Genomic DNA, 12019 nt, shown 5'->3' with positions numbered 1-12019 from the left:
TTCATGGTTTGGAAGAATCTATATCATCAAAATGTTCATACTTCCAGAAGTAATGTATAGATTCAATGCAACACCAATCAAAATACCAAGGACATTCTTCTCAGATATAGAAAAAAATGATCCTGAAATTCATATGAAACACAGAAGACTCCAAATAGTTAAGCAATTTTATACAACAAAAATAAAGCTGGAGGCATCACAATACTAGATTTTAAGATACATGACAAGGCAGTTATAATCAAGGCAGCCTGGTACTGGTTCAAAAACAGATGGATAGACCAATGGAACAGAATAGAAACACCAGAAATCAATCCGAGCATTTACAACCAACTCATATTTGACCAAGGAGCTAAAACCAATCCCTGGAACAGGACAGTCTCTTCAACAAATGGTGCTGGAAAATTGGAATCCACATGCAGAAGTGTGAAGCAGCACCCCTACCTTACATCTTATACAAAAATCCACTCAAAATGGATCAAATACCTAAATCTATGACCCAATACCATCAAATTACTAGAGAACACTGGAGAAAACCTACAAGATATTGACACAGGCAAAGAGTTCTTGGAAAAGACCCCAGAGACACAGGCAGTCAAAGCCAAAATTAACAAATGGGATTACATCAAATTGAGAAGCTTCTGCACTGCGAAAGAAACACTCAAGGAAGTGAAGAAGCAACCAACAGAATGGGAGAAATTATTTGCAAACTATGCAACTGATTAAAGGATTAATAACCAGAATATACAAAGTGATCAAGAAACTCCAAAACAACAAAACAAATAACCCAGTTAAGAGATGGGCAAAGGACTTAAACAGGCATTTTTGAAAAGAAGAAATCCAAAGGGCCAACAGAAATGAAAAATGCTAGGGATCACTAGCCATCAGGGAAATGGAAATCAAAACCACACCTCATCCCAGTTAGAATGGCTCTCATACAGACATCAACAAAAAATAAATGCTTACTAGGATGTAGGGGGAAAAGGTACCCTAATCAACTGTTGGTGGGAATGTAAACTGGTAAAGCCACTAGGGAAGACAGTATGGAAATACCTAAGAAATCTGAATATAGATGTGCCATTTGATCTAGCCATCCCACTCTTGGGGATTTACACAAGGGAAATGAAACCAGCATATGAAAGAGTTATCACCACCTCCCTGTTTATTGCAGCTCAATTCACAATAGCTAAGATATGGAATCAACCCAAGTTCCCATCAACTGAAGAATGGATAAGCAAACTATAGGATATGCACACCATAGAATACTACATAGCAGGTAAAAAAAATGAAATCTGGTCATTTGCAGCAAAATGGATGAATCTGGAAAACATCATACTTAATGAAATAAATCAGTCTCAAAGGGACAAATACCATATGTTCTCCCTAACCTGTGATAACAGAGCATCTAAAAAACAATCTATTGAAGTGAAATTGACACTTTGAGAAGCAATGCCTTTGAACAGCCCTTGTCCTGACTGTTGAGGAACAGGCCTTTTTTTTTCATACTATTTTTTGAAATCTTTACTTAACATAGACTTAAACATATGTGTATAATGTCAATTAAAAATAGATCTAGGCAAAAAAAAAAAAAAAAAAGAGTGGGAATAAGAGAGGGAGGAGAAAGGGTGGGAGTATGGGTAGGACTTCAGGCACCGTAGGAAGAATCATCATGTTCTTAAAGTTGCAATTATGAAGTGTATGAAGTTTGTAACTGTAAAGCTGTATCATTCTGCATACATTCCTACAGACTTACTTCTAAGGGTACAGTTTAAAAACTTGCCATTGGACCCCAAATCCTCTTAAGCTGGTTGGTAATAATATATTTTTAAGTGTTAAAGTGATCATATAGATAGGATTAAATATTAAAGTGATCATATAAATAGGATTAAGTGTCTGGTAATAATAATAGAATTACAAAGGAGTGAATGCCCCAACATGGGAAGTAGTCCACACAGCAGACTCATAGAATCACAATCACTTTAAGTAGCAATCTGACCTCAGAATCAACACTCAAGGCATTCTGGTCTGGATGAAAAGCCCACAAGAACACTTCAGGCATGGAAAGCCAAGACACTGTGGCTTCATAAGGAGCCCTATGGTTATAGAATTCCACAGGCCTATAAAAGCAGCTGCCTGGCCCAGGTTTTTGTCCACCTTACCAGGGAGCTATTGTGGTGACCTGTGTGCTGTTCAGTTCTGTGAGAGTGAGCACAGAACCACCCCCCCAAGCCTCTTTCCTGGTCCCTGTCCTTGGTCAAAGTGACCCCAGATTAGGCACACACCGCCCAGAAGCATACACCGCTTCTCAGCTCCTCCTTTTACTTTCGGTTCTCCCTGCGAATTCACATAAGGGACTGATCATCCCAGAATTCGGAACCAAGTCATCTTCCCTCACTCGAGAAAGGTGATGCTCCGGAGACACCATGTGGGCATATGGCCTTGACCTAACTAATCAAGGAAGTTCCCCACTAAGCACAGGACATACGTACAACCTGATACACCATTGCCTGTTCGTCTAATGTAGGGAACCCCCTGCAGAATGCCATCAGCCGCTGAGGTGCTAGGAATTTGTTTTGTTATGGCAGCAGAGCTGTGGGTGTCTTTCCTTTGGCTAGAGTTGGCGTGGCAAGCTGCTCTTAAGCACTCAGACATGGGAAAGATAACCCCCTCTCGGAAACCCACACAGATTACCAAACATAGTGAATCTGTGAGTGATAAGAGCCTGTCACTCCAGGCCACTGCCTCACAGGCAACAGTTGATGGCTTAGGGAGAGAGAGCTGTGACAGCAGACAACGCAGCAATGCCTAGTCAGCCACCCCCCAAATACCCGTGGGATGAACTTATTTGACCTCAAGGCAATAACCCATGCGAGGTCATCCCATCTGCATCCAGTGAGGATCCCCACATTTGTGGCAGTCCCCAGAAACCCCAGGCTCTCAGGGGAGCCACTAAACCCCATCCCACCTGCACGTTTGCTGTAAATGTAGGAGCAGACGCAGAATTCAGGCCCTGGATTCCAACGCCCGTAGAAAGGCTTCTGCTAACCAAGGGCCGAGGATATGCTTGTGTCTTTCCAGAGAATGTGGGACAGCCCATTTGGGTACCAGCCAGAAACATCAAGCCTGCAACTGACAGCCAACCAGAACCAGTCAAACAAGACTGAGAGTCCGCCTTGTTAGCAAATGCACCTGCCCTATCATCCTACCCTGAGGAACGGCCTATAGCCACATCTGTTACTGTTTTATACCCCACTAGCTCTGGTCAGCCACTCAAACAGCCCACAGCCTGTGTGCGGTCATGCCATTCCTGATAACCATTGTTCCTCATTCCAACCCCCACCTGAGCAAGCACTCCTGTAGTCTCCCATTTTGAGGGCTGGTTAGTCAACAACGGTAAGATCCTCTGGGGGCCAACCTAAGACATGCTCAGCTGGGTACGGAGACCACATGAAAATGGGGTCAACAGTGGTATGGCCAAGAATCATGCCTCCCGTTGCTCAAAATAAACGAAAAGGGGGAAATGTGGTGGAATGAAAAGGCCATGTCAAGATGGCCACTGGCAAGCGAGGGTCAGTTACTCAGGAAAGGCTCTGAAACCCACCTGGTAATGGAGCCTGCCTGGCAACAGACTGTGATTGGATGGCTTTAGAAATCACATGGTAACGGAGCCTGCCTGGCAACAGGCTGTGATTGGTTAGGGCATAAACCGCCCCCTGACAGGATTGGCTGCCTTGGCTATTTAAGCTGCTGTACGAACTGAAATAAACGAGTCTGCGGGCTGCTCGCCTCTGGCTCGCTTTCACCCGACTCCCGGGGTCTGTGTGGTGACTCCGTGCTTCTTGCCCCCACCACGCTCCTCCTCTCAGAACGAATCCATGGCAACATCAAGTTTTTATCATTAATATACAGAAGTATTATTTACTTTTTAAATAGTTATCTTATGTCCTATAACTTTTTTTGTCATTTGGTATGTCATTTGATCTCTATTCATGTTTCTGAACAGAAACATTTTGTTCCCTTGTGACCTCTGTGAATTAAATTGACTTCTTACATGTGCCAGGACTACCAATGTTATGTTCACTAGGAGTTCTAAGCACAGATATTCTTGCCTTGAACCTGATCTCAGAGAAAAAGCATTTAGTCTTTGACTACTCTTCATCACATTAGCAATCACATTTTCATGGATGCCCTTTAAAACACTGAGGAAGATTTCTTCTTAATTTGCCTAGTTTTTATTATACATAAGATTTTAGTCCCATTGCCTACTTTTCACATACCTATTCAAAAGATTTATTTCCGTTTCACAAAAAACTTAATTATGGGTAATGAGATATAAAAAGTTTTGTGTTTGCAATAGAACTTTGAAAGACAACTTTACCATTCATATCTTTTAGATTTTTGATAAAACATCTATGTTATCTACAACTTCTGACATCACCAAAAATAGCAGCAGTAACACAGAATTCAGATCCATCTATGTCAAAAACAAAATGGAAATAAGGATTTGGAGAAAGACAATATCAATTAATTATAGATAAGCTCACCAGGTCTCATATTAGTTTTTTATTGGTCCTGCTGTTTTTCCAAAGCCTCTCTCCTCTGCCCCTGAAAAATGTGGCTAGAGAGAAATTTTCCTACATTTCTAGTTTGTGTGATAACATTTAAAATATTTTTTCTCATCTTTGCATTTTTCTGTCCAAAAAATGTCTCAATCTCTTGTCTCCATGGATAGCATCAACAGTTTTATTCAAAAAACATGACCATTCTTAACCTTCCTTCTAACTTGCATTGAATTTACCTCTTTAACCGAGCCCTTTCTCTAAGTCCTGCACCAACCATTGCCCAGTCCAAGCATTCTTCATTTTTCTTTGTCTTATCACAAAGGTCACCCTATTGGTCTTTAGGTTTGTAATTGATCTTCAGGCTCTCAGTTGAAGCATGCGAGTTATTTCTCAGCCTTAAATTATTGAATATCCAGTCTTGATGTTGCAGGATGATGTCTAAGTAACTTTTCTCTGCTTCTAAGGTCCGCTGTGCATGAACCTGTTCCCGTATGCCCTGAATCTTGCCAGTACACACCAGTCGGGGAAAACAATGACAGTGTGTCAAGGATACAGATTGCTCAGCTTATAGGGTACACATTTCCCATTCATAGAAAGGGAGCATTTGTTGTTCCAAAGCCATGGATGTTCTGACTGAAAAAAAAAGAGCCCTCCATGCAGAAAAGAGCCCTTATGGCCTCTTGTGTAGAGGAACCCAACTTAAAAAGTAGATGCAGGAGACAAGAAGGCAACTTCTCCATGGCTGTTCAGTTAAGAAGTCAGAGGTTAATTAGCAGCTCTCTAAATAATGGACAGTCTTTGAAAATTCTTACTGCCAGTGTTGCCTTCCTCTGAATGCCCATGATCAGAAGAGGTCAATGTTACAGGCTCCCAAGGGCAGCACTACCGACACACTGGGTCAGTTTCTCCTTCACGGTAGAAGGCTATCTCAGGCACTGCAGGAGGTGCAGCAGCAGCCATGGCTTCTCCCCTGGGAGGCAAGGAGCAGCCTACTCTCCACAACTGTGAAAACCAAAAGCATCTCCACACCTCGTCTCCAGGCCACATGTGGGGAGCGGCCATGGTTGCTTGGCAGAGAGTCACTGGGCCAAGTGAAATGACAGTGTGCTTAATATGAGGGCGGGAAGTCTTGGAGAGAGAATCCCATAAGGAAAAGAGTCGTAGTGACTCCAGTCAGAGAAGATGAATTCCCAAGAATTGTGAGAAACTGAGGACAAGGGAAGGTAGCCTGGGTCTCTGCAGGGTTAAATTCAGAACAGGCACTACAAGGTGCACGAGATGCACAGAGCTTCTCCAGAGCCATGAAAATCCATCACACCCCTCGGGATGCATCTTAACTTACAACCTCTTCTCTGCACTTCTTTTTCCTCTCCATGAAGCATTCTATGTCATCTTCATGCAGTTATGGAAGGCTTACGGGCAGAAGAGGGAGTAGAGAAGATACACATCAGGGATGCTGGCTATTAATGGGAGACGGTTTTTTACAAAGTGTATGATTGTTTATAGGCAGTACCATCTTTGCTTTTTAACCAAGCAATTTCTGCTATGTATCTTTCTAAATCCACTGAATTACCAGACTTCTTTTTCTTCTGTGGAGACTGTGGGATAAAATTTTATTTCAGGGGATGCTTTTAACGTAAACAAATATTTCTTCTATTTCCATTTCCATGTTAACTTTTAGCAATATGAAAAGTGTGCATAATGAATACAGCTGCATCTAACAGAACTAATTTCAGAAAGGTTAGCAATCTGTGAATGCATACATATGCTCATTTCACTCCTCAATGAAAGCACACACGCACACACATAGCATGTATATATTTATATACCTTTGTATATTATGGAATTATATCTGAATTTTAAAAGTCTAGTTTAGAGTGTTAATATACTTAACATACAAAGCAGTAAGTCCCATTAGTATAAAACACAAATAAACATCCAAGCAAACTGAGAAAAAATGAGATTACAAGTTGAAATATGCTTGGTTCAATCAACATTTGATGTCATTGATGCGCTAATTTCACCCCAGTTCTAACAGTAGGAGATTCATGTGACTCCTTAATGATTTTTTGTAGTATTCAGGCTTTGCTATGTGAATGACGATGGAAACTGAGGAACCCTGGAACGTATTTAATGTATCAAACTGAGATATCCAGTGGTTTCCTTCTCTCAGAATCTTAACAGGTTTGCCATCATGGGATCTATCACAGGCTTTGCACTTCATGCAAACACTCGTTTGTTGACTGACTAAAAGAATAGTTCAGACCTTACCTATGAGTTTTCACAATAGGACTCTGATCAGTTATGCCTGATGGGAACTTGATGCTGAATACCCTGAGAGTCACAGTCACACCACAGCACACTCTCACCACTTCCTGTCCGGTGAGATGGTTTCCCAGGGATATGTCCACAGCACAGTGACCACTTCCTGTCTACGGACACGACTTCCTGAGGTGAGTCTAGCACACTGAGACCACTTACTGTCTCCCCGGCAGAGCAGAGGCCCCAGCTTGTAAGCAGCTTCTGAATGTGGCCGGTTTGTGTCTGTGACCACAATCCTAGTTACGGGCAGGTGTTCTTTGTAAGAAAGGAATCCGGTGTCATTGGTCCTAAAAAACGGAAGCAACAGCAAAAGTCTAAAAATCACTCTAATCAACAATCATAAAACACATAATAACTGTTATGGCATTTCAAAAGCAGGCTATTGGAACAAAATCGGTAGACGTGAAAGGGTAGAGTTCTACTTGCTCATCTGGGCAAATGAAAAGATGGCAACATTTTCATGTCTCTTGTAGATGCTAAAGTCTAGAAGATGAGTCATAGCTCATGTTAAAATTAGAATATAGTTGAGGATTTTTAAATTCAGTCAGCCATTTCCTTCCTTTTGACTGCAATGCTTAATCCATCAACATTTAGCAAAATGACTGATATTGCATTTTTAGCTCCATCATTTTGCTTTTTTTTTCTTATTATATTTTTCCCCATTTGATTTTTCATATTTTGCTCCTCTTACGCCATCTCCTCTTGGCTTACTCCATTGTTTAAATTCAATTTTATTTTAGCTACTCACTGTTTAGAAATTTATCTTTTTAACATTTTTAAATGTTAATAGGTGTATAAAAATGTACATATTTATGGGGTACTACATGAGTTTCATTACATGTATGCATTGGTCCAATCAGGGTGAATATAGTTGCCTCTTCAAATGGTTAATATTTCTTTAATGTACTGTGCACCATATTTTAATGGTTGGTCTGTGTATTAAAAACACATCCTTAGTTTATCACAGTGTACTTATTTTTTATGTTGTATAACAATATTAAATGTCAGTAGCTGCTACAGGATAACTCATTTAATATCCCACGCATGCACACTCACATACTTGTTCTTCATGCTACTGTTGTGATATATTTTAAATTCATTTGCTATAAATGTCACAATACAATTAAGCAGTAAATGTGACAATTTTAAATTAAGAGAACATAAAAACTGGTTTTTATATTTACCAACATCTTTACAATATGCAGTGCTCTTGAATTCTTTCTTGAAGATCGGAGTTTTTATCTGGTGCTGTGATCCTCTGCCCGGAAGAATCCCCATTAGAATTTTTTATTTCTATTCTATAATTAACATGTGGTTCTTTAATTCAGCTCTTATTTATGCTTAAAGTACTCTGTTCACTCATTGTGATTATTTTTACCTTGAAATCTTCAAAAGTATTTATGATAGTTGCTTCAAAGTATTGGTCTGCTAATTCAAACATCAATGCCCCAGCATCTGTGATAACTGCTTTTTCTTATTTTAATTGGAGTTCATTTGTTTGGACATATGCTTTCACATTTTTTACTCTGACATAATAGAATTTTAATATATTTGTTAGTTGATCTTAGCTATAGCAAACTTATTTCAAGTGCACTACTAATTTCTAACATTTTCCTTATTTTTTGAATTTTAATTTGTAACATGTAATACTTGTATTCTTATAGCAGACAATGCAACATTTCAACACAATCACAGAGTGAAAAACAACCAAACTAGACAACTAGCGTGCCCATTTCCTTACCCTTCCTAGGTGTTTGGAGCCTATCAGCTCCTCTCTTCCAGTCCTGCATGTAGAATACAATACATGACTGTGGATCGTAGTTCCCCCAGCACAACATGATGCTGCAGAACACTGCATTTTATTATTTTTACCTAACCATTTCCTATTATAAAACCTCTCTTTATCCTTTATCTCCCTACCCTTCTCAGTCTCTAGTAATCACTATTTTAAGTTCAAGTAGCATTTCTTTGTTACCTCCACATATAAGAGAGGGTATGTGGCCATAGAGACTTCCAGTTCCATACATTTTGCTGAAAATATCAGGATTTCATTCTTTCTTACAGCAGCTACTCCAGTGTACATTTAAACTACATTTCCTTTAACCCCCACACAGCAATGGACACTTAGGTGAATTCCTAATGTTGGCTACTGTGAAGAGTGCTTCAGTGAACACGGGAGTGCAGGCATCTCTTTCATAAGCCGGTTTCATTTCCTTCAGTTACATACTGAGAAGAGGAGTTTCTGTGTCATGGGGCATCTGCTCTAACTATTTTCAGATTTTGAGGATCCTCCACACTGGTCTCCACAATGTCTTCCTAATTTGCATTTCTATTGCCATTTTCTTTGGTTTAAAATATAATATTACCACATAGGCATTTTTGTGAGATTAGTAAGGAAAAAAAATGGTGCCTACCAAAGGGAATCGAAATTGTAAAATCAGAGCAAGAGAGACAATATTCTTTATACCCAGAATGTCACACTGAAATTTCAATCATGACTCCATACTGACTCCAATAGACATTTTATCTTATAGTATTCAAAGTTTATATATGTGTATATATATAATATAAAACAAACGTATGACATCATCTTGATGTTTTTTCAAGTAAATACATGAGATATCACAAGGAGAAATGTGAACTCCTTTAACAGCAGACTGATCACTGGAGTTAACGTACTTTTTATAACCAAACCAATCATATTTATAGTCAGATTAATATTAATACTTTAAAAAAGTAATTCTGCAAAAGTCCAGATGCTTAGCAATGTAAGATAAACATATGACATGCTAAAATGTGAATATGAATATTTAAAACTATTTTCACCTTACAAATAATAAGAGCAGCAAATATGCCAACTCTAGTCCCAAATACAGTATCACAAGATGTTTACAGATGAAGAACACATGCATAAGACTTCTCTGCATAAAAGAATATTTTAAGTTCAATTTTTAAGTTTCTGAAGTGTTGCTGATATTCACTTTAAAAAATGATCCTTTAAAAAATAAAAAAGTAACTTGTTAAAATAATTGTGAGAACTTCTAAGTTGCTATGTTTAAAGTTTCTGTAGGCAGATTATTTAGGAAATGTGTTTTGTTGATTATATTTTGAAAATAATAGAATGGCTAACTATATATAATTTTAAAGTTAATGACAATTGACATCCCATGTAATTGACTCCACTATTTAATCATACTAGAAAAATAAAATTTACATAACTTTTGGTCCATTATAAGGAAACATAATTTTAAAAGACATTGATCAAAATGCTTTAGACTGATTATGCTACATTTTATCAAAATACGCATTTATCTGGTTTCTTCTCTGAACTAACTTATTCAGCATCTGCCTTTATATACACTTTGCTTCCTTAATTTAAGAAATCACAGGAGAATCACCATTCATTGCGGTCAGCGTCACAATTGCAGTGATACTGAGAATCGATGCAGGCTCCCTCTAAACCACAGGTGCATTTGTGAACATCAGGCGCAGAACCTCCCCAGTACGTGTGTGTTTCATTGGTTCTTCCGACCCACCAGCTCAGAGGGACTCCACCTGAAAGACAAGGGTGAGAAGTGTGACAGCTGCCAGAAACTTCAATGCCTTCCACTCCAGGACAATTTCTTTTCTTGCTAAATCACTAAAAAGAATAAAAGAAGAAAGGAGAGCAAGGCTGATTTGATATAATGATATGCTAAACTAGAACTGATGACATTTCTTTAAGAAATCTTTTTCTAAAGAAATTATTATTTCAGCGTATGTGATTGACATATTTTTCTTAAAGTAGAAAAGAAATTTGCACCTACTATTTAATTTAAGCATGATAGTAAAAGAAGGCATTGTAGTACTTCATATAGACAATGTCTTGGAAATAATTTTGAAAACAAGTCGGCATCAAAATATACACCTCATTAATTAGCACAACAAAGCAAAAATGATTTGGAATCCTAAAACGCTCATTAAAACATGAAATATTATGTAATGTCAGTGATTTATTTTAATGTGTTTATTAGCTACAAATATACTAGCTGATATTAGACATTTAGCATGATATGGCATTCCCTTGTCATAGTTTAAGATTTATTTGGAAGTCTGAATTTTCTCTTCCATTTAATATATTGGCCATTTATTTGGAGAATACAGAAATAACACTGAAAAATCTTTATGCCTGGAGCAAATATTTCACTCAAGGAAAAATAAACTTTGCTTTAGCCAAATGCATGTCTTTCCAAAGTAAATGTGCAGCAACCAGCTACTTCACAGAGTGCGACTAAACAGGATGCCAAGAAACTGGAGCAGAGAGCAGCCACGACGCTTAGGCGAAGCTTTTAGAGAGCGGGATAAGGCACCCAGACGATCTGTCTTGGGGGTGAGGACACAGAAAAGAGAGAAAATCATGGTCCTTGAGGGATCAAGGCTTGAAAACAATGCAAGTGACACCAAGTCATTCAGCTCCTCAAAGGTACTTGATCATTTTTCTGTTGCCTTTCAAATCTTGAAGTTGTCACCATCAGCCCCACTGAGAATCTCGGATTTTCACTAATTTTCTCTCCTTTCCAAATGTCACTTCTCATTTGAACTTACTATTATGTAGCTCTTTTGCTGACGCTAATAACCTCCCTCCCAACATTACTACACAAGACAGTGCAACCATGTCAAAAAGAAAGTGTTAGTAAAATGGTGCCGTCTTCTATGCGACTCCATTTATGCCCTGGACGCCATCTTGGGCCCTGGCCCCTGTTGCCATCTTGTACAGTAGGCTTCCGTCCTAAGCCCCATAGCCAAATCACGGGTGTCAGCTGCACCCCCCCCCCAATGGGATTCACTGTTCCTACTTCCTTGCCTGCCCCTTGGCAAAGGTATAATAGGACCTGCTTCTCATACACCCTCTTGCTTCTACACCCCTTCCCTCCAACCTGTCGATTTCCTCCATCAAATAAATTCTTTTCCTTACTCCGGTGTTTGGTGTGTTTTGTGGTGGCCTTACAGAAAGAGAAAAATGTCATTGGAAGTATGTATTGTGCATAAAGATATAAATGGCAAGGATCTTCATTATCTTTCCTATTTACATAACTAACTTATCACTCGAAGATGAAACCTGCTTGAAACATTTAATAGATACATTTCGATACATTGCT

General features: G+C 38.9%; 1 protein-coding gene across 1 annotated transcript in view; it reads right to left on the bottom strand.

Moving 5' to 3' along the window:
• CNTNAP4 (contactin associated protein family member 4) overlaps positions 1–12019 on the bottom strand; it is a 300407-nt gene that overhangs the window by 58420 nt on the left and 229968 nt on the right. The window contains exons 14-15 of the mRNA XM_070062759.2: positions 10280–10436; positions 7041–7168 (exon numbers count right to left, since the gene is read on the bottom strand). Coding sequence (XP_069918860.2) covers positions 7041–7168; positions 10280–10436 — 285 coding nt within the window. The remainder of the gene's footprint in view (positions 1–7040; positions 7169–10279; positions 10437–12019) is intronic.

Source organism: Oryctolagus cuniculus, chromosome 18, assembly GCF_051225735.1.
Source record: "Oryctolagus cuniculus isolate XC-2025 breed Fujian yellow rabbit chromosome 18, ASM5122573v1, whole genome shotgun sequence".
In the NCBI taxonomy this organism is placed as follows: Eukaryota; Metazoa; Chordata; class Mammalia; order Lagomorpha; family Leporidae; genus Oryctolagus; species Oryctolagus cuniculus.
The sequence above is the reverse complement of the archived record's forward strand: the minus strand, read 5'-3'. Positions and strand labels throughout refer to the sequence as shown.